The sequence below is a fragment of the Portunus trituberculatus genome, chromosome 36, assembly GCF_017591435.1.
Source record: "Portunus trituberculatus isolate SZX2019 chromosome 36, ASM1759143v1, whole genome shotgun sequence".
Classification (NCBI taxonomy): domain Eukaryota; kingdom Metazoa; phylum Arthropoda; class Malacostraca; order Decapoda; family Portunidae; genus Portunus; species Portunus trituberculatus.
Window position 1 is genome coordinate 8,173,121 of NC_059290.1, and position 16,773 is coordinate 8,189,893.

Below are 16,773 nucleotides of genomic sequence, written 5' to 3' on the forward strand. Positions count from 1 at the left end.
AAGAAAAGGAAGAGTTACATGCTCAAAAAAGGAAAGCAATGATTACTGAATGACAAGACATGATTGCAGGAAGGATGGCAGGACTGAGGCATAATACAGAAGGAAAGAAAGGGTTTCAGAAGCAGGATAAAAAAAAGCAAGGATTAAAGACTCAAGGAAGGAAAGCAAGAATTACAGCTGCAAGAAAAGGAAAGATGACGACAATGACAATTCATGATGTGAAGATTGTAGGATTGAGCCATGATACAGATGGAAAAGAATTACAGCTATATAAAAAGAAAATAACAGAAGAATGACAAGAGATGATGAGGAAGGACAGCAGGATCAAGAACCATGATATAGGAAAAGGAAAAGAGGATGACATCCTTGCCTCAATGTTTTCCTTACACACTGATCACATTCATGGGACAACCTCAGTCTTCTTTCCTCATAATGAAAGTAAACAATGCATACTCTTCCCTTACATGTTCAAGGTTCAAGCAAAATTTAGTACCTTAAGTTTATTGATCATATTTTTCTATTGCAATATGAGAAGATAAGAAAAACTTGAATATAATGTATCATAAATGCAGTTAATGGAACCTTTAAATCTTATAAAATAGAGAAAAAAAAAAAAAATAGAAAATTTAGATACCAAAATTTAGTGAAAAAATAAACAAAATAGAATAAAAAATACATAAGAATAAATAGCTGAATTATACATATACTGAGTCCAAAATAAAGTAAGGAATGAAGACAAGAACAGTATGGCTGAAGGCTTCAAACACAAGTGAGTTAGGGAGACAAACAATATCACAAATTACATGAACAACACTAGACTCAACGGATTGAACAAGAACAGCAAACACATAAGGTTCCTACCTCCTGAATCTTTCTGTCAACTTTGGCAGCCTCAGCAGCATCTTCTGTCTGTTGGTAGAAGACAACCAGTAGAAACTTACTCCCCCCTCCCCTTTCACACTACACGCATTCTGCTCTTCTTCAACTTCCCTCCTGGAAATACTACAGGCATGACATTTCTCTTACACCGAACATACAACACTGTGGTGCCACTCGGCCTGCTACAGGAAGCCAAACTGGACACATTTGGAGGGAAGGATCTCTTGCACTGTGGTGGCCAGGGCAAGACAAAGAGCAGATGATTACTTACCAACTAAAAGTGTGTGTGTGTGTGTGTGTGTGTGTGTGTGTGTGTGTGTGTTTTGACATCAGTCAAAGAAGAATTTACAGTGTGGCCAAAACAAATTTTGTTCCTGTATAAGAAATGAGTGAAACCCAAGTGGCCAAGAAGTGTGATACAATATTTTCTACTATCTGATATTTGTTGAAGTGTTCTCTCTCTTGACTTACTGTGGGATCAACATACAGGAAAAAGCCTGACAAGGTGGTGTTATTGTGCTGACTCATAACTTTCAGCACACCAGTGAATCAGAGCAACGCAACACGCACATCAAGAACACTTGTCTACTTGTCTCTGGCCACGGGTCAGCGCACATGCCAGTCTTCAAGCCGCAGCAGCAGCAGCAGCTGAATGTCTTTATTTCCCTCCCTGAATCAGTAAATGATGCAAAAACAGGACAGTGGGGAACACTAATGCTGTCTTTACTTTACTCTGAACTTTGGCAATGCACAACACCAGCAATGACATTATATACACACACCTGGTGCCATTTGGGGTACTTTCCTGATTTACTGTGTTATAGTGAAAACAGACACTGCTGACAAAATCCAAATATATATCTAGATGAATGCAAATGGATGATGCAAATAGTCGTGTAATGCAGTCTGTCAGTCCGTAGGTGATGCCTGCTGCTCGGCATTCCCCAGGGGAAGCCTGTGCCAGGCTGCCACACCTCCACTCACTGCCACCCAACAATTGCTATACAATGTTGGAAAAAATAATCACCCAAAACAATAATCATGACAAAAACAAAAATAAAATTATGTGGCAAGACAAACAAATGTAGTCCATGTACTTTTCTTTAGTCATGACAGTAAAATGGTGATAAAAATTACTTGTTAACCTATTCCTGCACCACATTGACAGGCTCAACACTGAATGCATCTCTAAAAATCCCACTAGCCACCTTACGGATGAGCAATCCTCTGTGCCAATCACTTGTGCCCACTGCAGCACACTGTAGGACAGCACTCTGCCAGACCAGGCCAGGCCGGGGTGCCTTGGCATGGCATTACAGTCTGGATGCACAACACACACCACCACAGCTTTTGTCACTTTAATACTCAGTAGCTCAAATTACTAAAACATACTTAGAATCAACTCAAATCAAATACATTTTTATCCACTTACATCACAAGAAGTGTGATGATTTTCAAGCACAAAAGGAGCCAGTAGAAGCTGTGGTGGTGACATTTACGCATCATCAAATCTCGACACCACACTCAACACATTTAACACCATGAAATCTGCATAAAAAGTTGACACTGCATGCACTTTTGGGTCACTCTTGTTGTCCTGAATGTTATTCTTTTTATAGAGGTATTTGCAATACTACAAGTATGGTGAGCAGCCTGCCTCTTCAGTGTGACACTTCCATCACACTCAAACATTTCTCGACCATCATTAACACAAACACCAACTGTTATGCTACTAATTAAACAATGAGTTTATTCTTTGCATTCCAAATGCCTGAAAATTATACTTTGCAAACTAAGGAGTCACATAGCTATTATAATTGCTTATTCTACATGAAAAGCATAGTATCTTGCATCAGTCTCATTTAACTGTAGTTCTGTGGTACACCTCACCCTACAGTACTATGCTAAATAACACCCTAAAATTTAGTGGTACACCTCATCCTCAAGTGTGGTGCATCTACACCCTCCAGTAAACCCAAAACCTAAAGTGAGCCGAGATTTTTTTAACCAGGGGCATCCATTTCAGGATGTACAGGTGACAAAAGTTACACTCAGCTCCCTGACACCTGCAAGGGCTTGTGTGGCTTGCCAGTGATTGGTCTGCTGTCACATGATGATGCTGTCTCTTCTAGTCCCTATATATATATATATATATATATATATATATATATATATATATATATATATATATATATATATATATATATATATATATTTTTTTTTTTTTTTCTTTCCTGAGATTTTCTGGAAAGGCATCCCATCCCAGTACTTTTTGCAAGCCCACTTCATTAAACACCTGGAAGTAAGGAAATGGTCCCAGACACTGTTTCCAGAATAATAGCATTACAGGTCTGAGGGTAAAAAGATAACAAATTTAAATTATCACCATTCATCCTGGTGTTGCTTGTCAACCTTGCATTCAAACATGATTTTGTTAAAACACATACATTTTTGTGGCTCTAGAGTCCATTAGGAACAGCATTTGTTGGGGACAGCTACAGAATACATAGTGGTTGCTGACTTGTCAGGCAAAAAAAACAAACCATGATGACAGCAACTATTCCTGTCATAGCTATCATTTGTGCCATGCTCAATTGCTCAAGACAGCAGCAGCATCTGTTGAAGTGTGCACCTCCTTATGTGCTTGTTTTAGTGTCTTCCCTAGGTCCTGAGGAGATGGTGGCACAGATATGTTGTATGAAAACTGTCACATTGCAAATACAGCAAGACAAAGACGTCCAGTCTAATCTTTGGCATTTCCACTACACCTCAAACAGCCATTGCATCATGATCACTCAGTCAGAGCATTTACATTTTGGAGGGGCTGTATTAACTTGGCTCATAATAAAACTGAATTAGGTACATTGCCTGAACACATAGCAAGTGCCTTATGGCAGGCAGTCCAGCAACACTAAGCCATACACCTATGGCTGGCCAAATATCTTCTTCCTTGGGTAAAGAAGAGTCAGGAGCTCCTCTGCATCCTTCACAGCCACCATGCAGGAAACAATGTCAAGGATTACTTCCTTACTTTCACACAGACCACAGAACCAAGCTTCACAAATCACACCAACATCTACTATAAGAAACATGAACACTAAATTATCACTCTGGTACACCTAATGATACACACCTTCCCCTTACAATGCTGGTTTGTCACACTCTCAAATGAATATATTGATGTTAACCTCAACACATTTATTACTAGAGTACATCTAGAACACAAGGAAATAAGGGAAGCTGCAAGAAACCATCAGGCCTACCCGTGGCAGTCCCTGTATGACACACATTTACTTATTTCCACCTATCATCCCCATCCAGAAATTACTTGGCACTAATAACTTGATTACTAAGTTCATTCTATTTATCTATTACTATATTTGAGTACCAATTACTTCCCATATCTTTCTCAATCCTAAATTTTTTTCAAGGTTCGATCCATTAATTCTTGTTCTATCCTCATTACTGATCCTGAGAATTTTTACATTATCCTTATTATATCCCCCATACCATTAGACTTGCTACACACCTCCCACAATGCTGGTGTGTCCCCCAGTCTGAGCTGAATACATGTGTTAACCCCCAGTCTGCACACAACTCCTGGAGCACACTGATGCAGCTAACTCCATCACCACTCAGCTCTGTCTCAGGTGCCGCACAGAACAGGTACAATTCATTACATGCCAAGTTACAAAACCACTTTTATGACAAAATCATGCTGTAGTTGTATTTTCATTCATAACAATTTGTAAACACAATCACCTGCGCACAATTTTCAGTCTACAAATATCTCTATAGAAACTTGTGCTTTACACTTGAAGTAAACAAATACTAGTACAACTGCACTACATCTTGACTGCTGTCTCCCTCTCCCTCAATATTCCATTGAATAATTTCTCAACACAGAATATAAACATTTGAAAAGAAAGCCAAACAAATACTTTGACATCAAATACTGTTCAGTCACTTTTGGTACAGGTTCAACCTCATAGAGAATGGCAAGCTATGCCAACATAACAATGAACATAACAACACTAATGCTAAAATAAAGAATGAATCACAAGTGAGGGTGCCTCCTTCACAACACCCTCTCCCCATACAAGCCAGCTGCACAAGGAAGACACACCAGGTTCATATTCAAATCTGCCTTTAATGTGGTAAAACAATATAACAACAGAGCAACAATGCAACATAAAGGCATCTTCATATGCTTCTCCTACCACAAATTATTGCTGCTACAATAATCCTGTTTACCCTCATTCATTTACTATATACTGAAAAAGTTTCCAGTATAACATACAAATCTACATGCAGCTTTTTTCCAACTGTTGTCCACTTTCATAATATATTTACTTTTACAAAAATCAATTTTACAAAGTTTTTTTTTCAATAACTGCAATTGATCTTCCTCAATGACTATGCACAGGCAAGCATTACATAGTTATTTACATGTTCAGGCAAATCATCAGTGTGAATATCAATCAACAGCAACAATGGTGCCAAAAACAAGCCTCTTGGCACCTGACTGGTCACTTCTCTCCACTCTAACTGTTCATCTCTTACCATTGCTCACATTTCTTTGTTTTCTCTGAGCAGTCTGCCATCCACTGCCCAGTTGTTCCTCTCGTCTCCTGGTACTCTCCACCCTCCTTGATACTGTTCTATGTAGGATTTTCTCACGCACTTTATTCTAACACTCAGGGCAGAGATTGTGTTAGGATATCTAATACTCAAGTTTGGATAAAAGATATGTGTGTGTGTGTGTGTGTGTGTGTGTGTGTGTGTGTGTGTGTGTGTGTGTGTGTGTGCACTAGAGCCTTTTCCAAAGAAAATGTTTTCACAAGTGTATTTATAATTTAAGGCATAAATCAGCAGCAAACACAATTTGTTCCCACATTTGAAGTGGCTAAAGTGTGGTGGAACCTCCTGTTACTGACAAAGTTTTTGAAGTTTCAATAACTTATTCAGTTGTGTCACGACTAGCACAAGTCTTGAAGCCTCAGTTCAGGAGGCACAGCTTGCCGGACTCCATTCATCTGCACACACCACACAAATCTTTGATTGAGAGATGTCCTCGGCAGGACAGAACAGAGGGATGATGGCGGCAGCGGCGGCACCACTTTGGATGTCAGGACATGACAACCATCACCACCTGGGACTACTTTTGGGTCTGTACTCCTGGCCACTGCACAACTTGGTGTGAGGACCACACGCTGTCCATTCTTAATATAATCATTACTAAGCATATGAACATTTACGTCTCTGATACCTGTCTCCACAACAATGACTCCCCTGACCAACACATCACACTGCCAGCCTACACCACTCCTGCTGCCACTGCCCTGTCAACCTATCACTCCAGTACTCATCCACCTCCTCTATCAATGTTTCTGGTGGTTTCACTTGCACATTCTACCCTTTAATTCTAATTTACCCCTCTTCACAAACTTAATCTCATTATGTTCAAACTACCTCATACATTCTAATCAAGTATTCATCAGTCAGAAATTAAAGCTCAATATGTGCAACCCATTGCATTAATTTCATTCCAGCTCCTTCTCCCCCCCTCTCTCTCTCTCTCTCTCTCTCTTCCAAATACTGTTTTTAACATGTACTAATCACCTCACAAACTTTACATCTGTGCTTTCAGCATCCTCAGCACACCAAAGCTCATTCCACAACAATTATTTGTCTTAAATGTTTCACTTATCCTGAGGTCCACACAGGCACACAACCCACCCATCCTGCAGTCACTAATCTGGTTGCATCACTAATCTAGCATTAATCTAGATGGAGAAAATTTCAAGTCAAGGTTGCTGCCCAAGGACTTATGGCATCACTTGTAAACACAGGCAAGACATTACAACTTGCTTTGCTCCATTTATCACATTCTAACCTCCTCTCTTTTTTTTTTTTTTTTTTTCCTCCAGCCATGGTTCCTATAAATAAAAGAAGTGTTTGCCCTTGTGAAGAGTACTAACACTCCACATAAAGATATGTTTGAACTTCTGATGAAAAAATCAACATATGAAAAAATAATAATAAATTGATAAAAATAAATTAAAACATTTTTTCACTCTGACAGGAAAGAGCCACCAATTCAAGAAGGGATAGGACAAGAAGTCTGACTGAGAATATAATTCATGAATGTGGGCAAAATTGTGATTCATTATGATTTCCTGTCATACATCTTGTTCAATCCTTTCTTATTTGGATGACAGGTTTAGAAGGGCAGCAGCTGTTTATCACCACAGTGATACAACAGCCAGAAAGGACACTTGAGGTAAATGAATAGAGATGGATAGGAAGTGTGTGGCAAACTTAAAAATTAAAGATTTATGCTTGACTATCAAAAGCTTTTGATATGTCAAAGGCCACAGCAGAGAGAGAATGACCTAAGATTCAGTATGGAAGTTAGATCAGCACTGGACTGTCCTCCATTGAATCCATACTGAGGATCAAAGAGAAAGCTCTGAATTGACAGATGCTTTAGAATCTTCCTCCTCTTTTGAAAGAGTTTAAGTCATAGGCAGGTGGAAATACAGACACAGGTAGAGAGTTCCAGAGTTTACCAGTGTAGGGAATGAAGGAGTGAAGATACTGGTTAACTCTTGCATTAGGAAGATGGACAGAATAGGGATGAGAAGAAGTAGAGAGTCTTGTGCAGCGAGGCCGCAGGAGGGGGAAGGCATGCAGTTAGCAAGTTCAGAAGAGCAGACAGCATGAAAACAGCGGTAGAAGACAGATAAAGATGCAACATTGCGGCGGTGACTTAAAGAATCAAGACAGTCAGTTAGAGGAGAAGAGTTGATAAGACGAAAAGCTTTAGATTCCACCTTGTTTAGTAAAGCTGTGTGTGGATCCCCCAGACATGAGAGCCATACTCCATACACGGGCGGATAAGGCCCTTGTACAGAGCAAGCAGCTGGGAGGGAGAGAAAATGGACGAAGACGCCATAGGACACCTAACTTCTTGGAAGCTGATTTAGCAAGAGTAGAGATGTGAAATTTCCAGTTTAGATTTTTAGTGAAGGATAGACCGAGTGTGTTTAATGTAGAGGAGAGGGAAGTTGAGTGTTATTGAAGAAGAGAGGATAGTTGTCTGGAAGGTTATGTCGAGTAGATAGTTGTAGAAATTGAGTTTTTGAGGCATTGAACAAAACCAGGTTTTCTCTGCCCCAATCAGAAACAAGTGAAAGATCAGAAGTTAGGCGTCCTATAGCATCTCGCCTTGAGTCATTTAATTGTTGTTGGGTTGGGCGTCTGTTGAACGCTGTTGAATAATGCAGGGTGGTATCATCAGCATAGGAGTGGATAGGGCATTGAGTCAGATTTAGGAGATCATTGATGAATAATAGAAAGAGAGTGGGTGATAGGACAGAACCCTGTGGAACACCACTGTTGATAGTTTTAGGGAAGAACAGTGACCGTCTACTACAGCAGCAATAGAACGATCGGAAAGGAAACTGGAGATGAAGGTACAGAGAGAAGGATAGAATCCGTAGGAGGGTAGTTTAGAAATTAAAGATTTGTGCCAGACTCTATCGAAGGCTTTCGATATGTCAAGGCCGACAGCAAAGGTTTCACCGAAGTCCCTAAAAGAGGATGACCAAGATTCAGTTAGGAAAGTAAGAAGATCACCAGTAGATCTGCCTTTACGGAAACCATACTGGCAATCAGAGAGAAGGTTGTGAGCTCTGTCTGTCTGTCTGTCTGTCTGTCGAGGACAGACTCCAAAGGTTTTTAGAAACAAAGGTACAGGTCAGTAGTTTGAAGGATTGGTGCAATAGCATTTCTTAGGAACTGATTGAAAAGGAAAACTTTAGCAAAACTGAAGGGTGGATGTAGACAGACAGCAATGGGGTGCTTGACCAAACAAGGAGCAAGCACTGAAGTACTAACTCACATACAACTGCCACACATGACTCACTGACCAAGGCCCACATTTGCCTTCACCTTGTAACATATATGGGATTTATTTCTAAATATTTTAGAGTAATAAAGTGAATCTCCTAAGTAATCAAGTACAGTAACAAAATTATCAAGAACATATGAAGACAATGCAAAAAGCCAGTTGGCCCACAAATCACCTTAAAATAATATGGGAAGCTACAAGAAGCCATAAAGTTTCCCTAGTAGCAGTCCTTATACAAATTATACCTACCAATGTGTTTCTACCTATCATCTTCACTCACTAATTTGACTTATCTTTAAAAGATCATTAAATGACTCAGCACAAGCCTCATTATTGAATCTATCCTATTCTTCTGCCACTATTTGACAACCAATTCCTTCCTCTCTCTCTTTAGATCCTGATCTTTTTCATATAACTTCACCAAGCTTGAAGTTGCCCAATCCTAATTACTGACCCTAAGAATTTTACTTATTCTCTGCTATGTCCTCTGTACCACTTTAAGAGCTCTTTCAGATCCCAACACCTTAAATCAGTTACAAGTAAGACTTGATCTGGAATCTTAGACACAGAACTGCCCTGTCCTGAGTACTTTACACAACCAGCAATAGTAGAATGTTCTCTAACTCAAAGTGTCACTGTGCTTCATGTTGCCAACTGTATAATGATTTAACAATACTATCTCCCCATAATAAGCTGCCAAAAACTTATGAAAGTATATGAATGAGTCACTTCTCCCTAAAAGGACCTGGAGCAGAAGCAGACTAATGGCAAGGTAAGAAATTAATTATCGGCCAATGATGTACACGGATAAACAATAATCAGTGAGTGTACCCCAGAACTATGCAAGACTCACTCGCTCACCACTGTGGCTCGTATGACTCCTTACACTAAATGAAACACGCCCTTGGCCATGCACACTCCTCGCACAAGTTTTGCTCAAGTGGTTCAAGATGGACCAAAAGTTCGACCAAATAGCACACACCTCAGGTTAAAGTTTTATTGGCTAGAACATACAAAAAACATACAGGGATAGATAATGCTGCATAAACATGTCGAAAAGTTAATGCATCATAAGACAAAATAGAGAGATTAGCAATAAATCCAGGTGCAATATTATGCTTGATAACTTGGAATCAGTCACCACAGCTACACATGGAGACTCTGAACCTGTCGTCTGCTAAGGTAGAAGGTGCAGTGGTACAGCTCGGGGGAAAAACACCCAAAAAAATAAATAAATAGATAAATAAACAATAATAGCAATAATAAACAAATAAAATAATGTACAGCAGACCCCAGTGGAGGAGACAAGACTGCCTTTCCATCCCTACCACAACTACATATATTGAACACACGTGCCTAAAAGTACTGAATGTGCAGGAGGCTTCATACCATCCCAGCTCAACGGCCCGCCCACGAGGCTCGGCCAGGCCACTCAGGCGAAGCTGGCCGGACCCGACAGGCACCAGTACGGCACTCATGAAATGTATGCATCCATCTTAAAAACTACAGGTATATATGTTACCGGACAGGAGATAAATAAAGCTGCAAAGGTGATCCTCTCTTACATACGTTCATCAGGTTTGAAGGGATGGATAGTAGCAGGGCTGTGGATTCCTTCCCGTCCCTGCCAAACAAACAAAAACATTAGTAACACTATCAGGCATGTTACCTTATTAAATAGACATTCTAACAAAGATGTGCATATTATTACAGATATTTGTATTCATTCTAGTGCCAACCAGACAGTGAGAACACAACTAATTACTTTCAAAAACAGGATATACTGGTAAAAGGAAGTCAAGAGTAAAGTAATGAGAGCAGCACTGTGTAGTAACCAGTCACATCACTCACCCTTGCACACACCCTGGTTGATGATGCACAACCTTAACCACAAATCAGAGCTGAGTAAACCACAATGAAATAATACAAAACACTTTAAAATTACAAGTCCTACACTGGGAACTGAACTGAACAGGCTGCATGGACCAGTCTTTGTTAAGTGTACATGATGCAAGCCACACAACACTGGTGTGGTCATGCAGCATGTTTAGTTGAGCTCTAAGGCAACAACGAGTGAGGTCTGTCCTTACCATGGCTTCTTCATTTGCATGGGATCAGTTGGTACTCTTGCCACAATAAGCGACGAGTTCTTGGGGATCAAAGTCTTTTCATTGGTGTATACTGAAACAAACACATACACAAACACAGTTATATTAAAGCATCACTGCAGAAAATATCTTCACATACCTAAATACATGTAAACATTATCCTAATATAAATTACACATTATCCAATACACACACACAGAGAGAGAGAGAGAGAGAGAGAGAGAGAGAGAGAGAGAGAGAGAGAGAGAGAGAGAGAGAGAGAGAGAGAGAGAGAGAGAGAACATGACTTACCCTCTTTGGTCTCAGCATTGGTGATCTGCAGGTCATAGGGCTGACCACGGCCAAGCCTCTTCTGCTGGATGATGGCCTCCTTCAGGTCCTCCAGGCTGATGCTGACGCCGTCCACTGGCAGAGTGTCGTACTCCACCGCCGACTTGAACTTGTAGTGCACAGACATCCTGCAAATACCACTCATCTCAATACACCTCAACACCACCACCACTCCTGCAGACCCACACACCTGCTGACTATTCAAATAATGTTACAGCTTTCCTAACCTAACCTAACTTCAAAACGGGGAGAATAACAGGACTAGAGTGACCTTGGAGACATTTTCCCCAATACCTCACAAACTAACAGATGGAGACATTATACAAGCATTTCCCAGCATTCATACACTGCCCCATCCTGTGTTCACATCATCTCCTGTCTTACACCTTCCAGGTGCCTTGTCTCACACTGAAAGACTGCAGCCGGTCCTGACGATCTTCAGTACTGGGGTGTGGAGTCCTCTGTACAATACCCAGCAATGATCAATATACAGTAATTGCCTGCGTATCTGGATCGCCACTATCCGGAATACGCTACTATCTGGAGTTACCCCCAGGCGAATTCAAACCTACCGCACGCTTGATCACTTGATCCTGTTAGGTGACAGCACTTAATCCCATACCCTCCCGCTTTCACCCGTCAACAGCTTGAGTAATGGCAACACTATTCGGCAAGTTTGTAGCGTTCTTCGTCATTCCAGCATGCCTGAAGTGTAGGTACGTCCCACCACCAATTACTGCTGTGTGTACGTCCAACCATCCCTTGTACTGTTTATGTACCATTTTTTGTTCCCGATTATACATTTGATGTGCTTTCACACATTGTCTTCTTACCCATTTGGGTCATGTACGTACATGTTTTTCTCAATTTATAAGGGGTAAGGAGAGGAAATACCGCATATCCAGCAGGGCCTTGGCTGCTATTATCCGGATACACGGGCAATTACTGTACACCAGCCTGTCCTCCTGCCCACTGCTGGTGTTCTCAGGCACACATCCCACTACTGACTTGCTTACTGCCTCAACTGCTTTTGGCTTCATACCACAATGTCACTGTGATTGCTTTGCTGTTGTTCCCATCTGCTTCTTATCACACTTTTTGACTTTGCAGCAGCTAGATTTTGCTTCTGCTGCTTTTTAGGTCTGGGGTAGGTTTTGTCTTCTGCCAGCCTGCCTGTGTCAACTTACACTACTCTGTGCCTTGCTGGTTCTGCCAGCTTTAGTGTATCCTGCCAGCTTATATCACCACCACCTTCCCTGCTCTCCACTGATTTGGGCTACAATTTTGTGTTATACGTATTTGTTTTTTTTGTCACATTTGTCTGCCTTTGTGACTGGCTTCAGCATACTGAAGTACTCTTTCATGCATTTTTTCCAGGCATCCCTTACTGAGTTCCTCACAGGCTGATTTTGATACTCTTACCAAAAACAGCAAATATGCTGTGTAACACATATGTGGGGTTTTGTCGTGTGGTAACGCATGGTTCAGTTACAGTAACTTAATGTGTTTTGTGCTGCATCACCTATATGTCCATGATGATAAGGCTCACTTGATGGAATTCCAAGTGATGTGTGTGTTAGTATGTTGCTCTATGGTATGAAATTATGGAATGCCATAAGCTCCCTTGAATTTTTCATTCAACTGGCAAGAGCCGTTCCTTTAATGGCGCATTAGAAAATCATTCACTCATTTGCCATAAGTGTTTGGCCAATGACAATATATATGTGTGGCGGCCGCAACAGTCAACTGGTTAACCACAAGTACAGACAGACAGTGGCAGAAGAGCACAGCGGATACAAATTCAGATACCAAGAGTTTGTTGTGCAGTTTCATCAACAAAACAACTTGAGTGTGTGTCTCAGGACAACATGGTGGTCAGCTGACATCAGCCCAGTGCTTAACACTCATTACTGCCACTAACCCTTCTGGAGGAGGAAGAGGTGCATCAACCACACTATGGACCTTCACTTCATATCAAGGTATATTGTTCAGTCAGGTCAAGTGCAGCAGTGTCCTTAAGCCTCACATCCCATCTCCCCTGGTTAGGTTAGGTTAGTGTCCTTAAAGGGTTCCCTGCATTACAATATTAGCCAAAAAGCGAGGCCTAGCTGTTGTGGCTGGGCAATATATAAGTATTTCCTTCAATTCCTATGAGGCCCTATGTTGCATCTGCCAAGCATCTCACCTCATCACCGTCAGTCTGGCCGGCCTGTGGGAACAGACGTGGCTGGCGGCTCTATGTGCTCAGTGTATAGGCTAATGCTATCAACCTGTGGCAATGTTTTTACAAATGTTTCATTCTCACCCAGGGAACACTTGGGGCATCATCTGAACACCAACAATCTATCACCAGCTTGTACAAAATAAATAAAAAATATATAGACTCAGTAGAACATCTCTCTCTCTCTCTCTCTCTCTCTCTCTTTCAAGTCCACAGGGTGAGCCAATATTGAAGAAAAATTGATATTTGATATGATATGAGACAGACATTTTCTTGAAGATCTCACAAACTAGGTGAAAAAACTTGAGAAATAGCAAAATCTTTTCTCTATCACTTCTAAATGCTACATCTCTCCACATCAAACCATACAACACAACAAGACATGATAGGAGAGACAAACATTTTCCTTGATATCTCACAAATCATTTTTTTACTATTTCCTTCCAAACCTTCACAATGTATATACAATATAAAGTGATGGAAAAATCACTAACTCTCTACTTGCAACAGACCTGGGGACCTGTTGGAATTCAGGGTTTTTGGGTGGGGTGAGGTAAAGGAGAGCAGTTTCCAGGCAGTAAATTATCAGAATTACTAAAAATATGGCAGATTATACAAAGCACGGTAGTAAAAGTTAGGTTAGATGGGATGGGATGGGTTGGGTTAGGGCAGAATATGCATATCCTGTTAGTTAGTTATTTTCTCCCCAATGGTAGTGACATTTTCCAACATGGCATGAAATTTTTTGGTCAATTTGCAGTTTCAACCAACCATGGAATCTCTGCTGTGACTCATGTTTTTCTGGTAAGAAATATTGTGAAATGATTGATGGTATATGTCACTTCCATTGCAAATGAATACTTCATGAGTTATGACTTTTTCCAGCTCTAACTTATGCCTACCTCTCATCCCCAGCCATCTTGAGGGACCTGTGGGAAATCAAGGCTTTTGGGTGGGGCAGCATTAAATTGAATAATGTGCATTGCAAAAGAGGTCGAAAACAAAGTCACAAAAACATCTCTGAAAATACTTTGCTGATGGCAGAGACCATTGCTTTATTATTATTCAATAGTGTTGCCACCTACATTTCCATTTGTATCCACTACACAACATCCCTCAAGGGTTAAAAACCAAAGCCATTGCCCCCCCCACTAGGTTATAAGGTTGGGTTCGTTTAGACTCCCTTGGGAACGGGTGTAGCAGATACAGCAGGAAATGAAACATTGGCAGCGCAGCTCAAAATCAACAAAGCAACAGTTGCCGCCGCTGCATCCAGCTGCTGCCTCCACCATCAAAGTATTTTCAGAGACTATTATGTGACTTTGCTTATTTCTGATCTCTTTTGTTAACACACACTACTCCATTAAATTTACTCCCAGGAAAATACTTGCTTCCATCTCATCCTGCCCAAAAAACCCTGCATTCCCACAGGTCACAGGCTTTTTTTCTTTTCTTTTTTTTTCCCCTGGCCTATAGCACCTATAGATAACTTGAAGAGTATTGGAAGCACTGTTAAGCTTCTACCCATTGGTGGTACAGGCAACTTTATATATAATGGTACCCATATAAGGCCCCATATCACTACCCAAGCACATCATTGGATGGGTATCATGGTGACATGTAGGTAACTTTAAACCACTTGACAAATGGCAAACTATCAAGATGATACACGGTGGGATCTGAACCTACACGTGGACGTCTGCCCGATCCCATGCTCACCACCTTATCTACTATGCCATCCACTAAGCTTATTGGGAGTAGAAAGTTAGTGGCATTTTTCTAACACTTCATATTGTACATGTATACACAATGGTTTTTGTGAAGGTCTGGAAGGAAGTAAACAAACAACACGGTACCTTTACAAATAATGGCATGACCAATCAAAAACACACAGGAGAACCTTTCATCTATCTCTCCCATATGTTGCATCTCTCAAAGTTTACAGAGTGGGTCAAAATATTGAAAAATGTAACATATATCACAACAAACCCACAAAAAGAGCAGCACGATGGAAGACAGATACCTTCCCTAATATCTCACTAAAAATAATACTTGAAAGAAAAAATTAAATAAATAAATGGAAATTACATATTATCATACATGATTACTCATACCGACAAAAATTTAAACTGTATCAATAATAGTAGAAATTAAATTAGAAAATAAATAAGTAATGATACGTGACAGTGACCAGGATGCAAGAATATTTACTATGGTGGCAGGGGTACTAGGTCCACCACAAACTAGGGTCAGATTGCCACCAAACTTGGACCATAATAGTAAACCAATTCGGAACACACCTAAACATCAACACACACAACAGAAGGTAAGCACTAAGAGTCTAAAACAATACAATTCACGCGTCCAGGATATGGTGTTGCAATTCATCATAATGGCGCAACAACAGCAAGGTTATAGATAAAGACAATAACACTTCAAGATACGATATTTGAAAACTGAAAAGTATAATTAATCTCAGGTGTGGAATTTGGATCAGCAGTTCAAGTTGGAGTAAGCGAAGGGTCAAGTTTATAATAAAAATGTCAGCGTTGGTCGTCCCAAATGGTCCTGTTTGAAGTAACCATACGAAATGTAAATAAATAATATAATCAAAAGCAACTAAGTAGTAAGACTGTTTGATGTGAACATGATAGCTGTACTGGTAATAGTAGTAGTAACAAAATGTCACTTAAGAACCAAAGACCAGGAAAACAGACAAATATTTTTTTTTATACAAATGGCGTAACTTTCACTTGGAATGTGTGGCATCGCATTTCTTCATTTATCCCCCAAACAGGGCTCCTCTCAGCTCTATGGTGTGTGTCTAATCTATCTAGGTTACCTGGAGGCTGCGTGGTGAAGCGGAGGTGGGAATTACATGAGCGGGACACCCAAAAGACAACAATAACAAAAGTTGTGAGGAGCCGCTGCTGCTCGCTGAGGGACAAGATGGCTGACTGTAAAATGGTGGAGGGCTTATATTGTCGACATTTGTTGCATCACACAGGATTTAAGTATCTTTGGAGAAATGGATAGACAAATTAGAATTATAAAAATAAAAGGTAAGATATTTATGTTCAAAAGCAAGAGTTCTTGTTGTATCAGTGCTGTAGTAATGCTGGTGGTGGTGATATTCCGCGCTTACCAGCTGCTCTTTATTACGCTCTTTACCAAGGGGCAAGAAGATAAGCTCAACCTCCTTGATTTTTGCACATTATTTCTTGTTACTTATATCTTGTGAGTATGTTGAGCTTTTATGTACAATGCTGATGTGAGTTGTGATCAATCTGGCCTGGCCTGACACACCGTCAGCTCGGCCT

The 16,773-nt window shown here is 40.5% G+C and overlaps 1 protein-coding gene across 1 annotated transcript in view; it reads right to left on the reverse strand.

The window, feature by feature from the left end:
• The window catches only part of LOC123513469 (E3 ubiquitin-protein ligase RBBP6-like), a 29,384-nt gene extending 12,947 nt beyond the window's left edge, over positions 1 to 16,437 (reverse strand). The window contains exons 1-5 of the mRNA XM_045270631.1: positions 16,296 to 16,437; positions 11,194 to 11,360; positions 10,885 to 10,975; positions 10,364 to 10,418; positions 862 to 909 (exon numbers count right to left, since the gene is read on the reverse strand). Of these exons, the coding sequence (XP_045126566.1) occupies positions 862 to 909; positions 10,364 to 10,418; positions 10,885 to 10,975; positions 11,194 to 11,359 (360 nt within the window). The 5' untranslated portion in view covers position 11,360; positions 16,296 to 16,437. The remainder of the gene's footprint in view (positions 1 to 861; positions 910 to 10,363; positions 10,419 to 10,884; positions 10,976 to 11,193; positions 11,361 to 16,295) is intronic.
• Between the last annotated feature and the right edge of the window lie 336 nt (positions 16,438 to 16,773).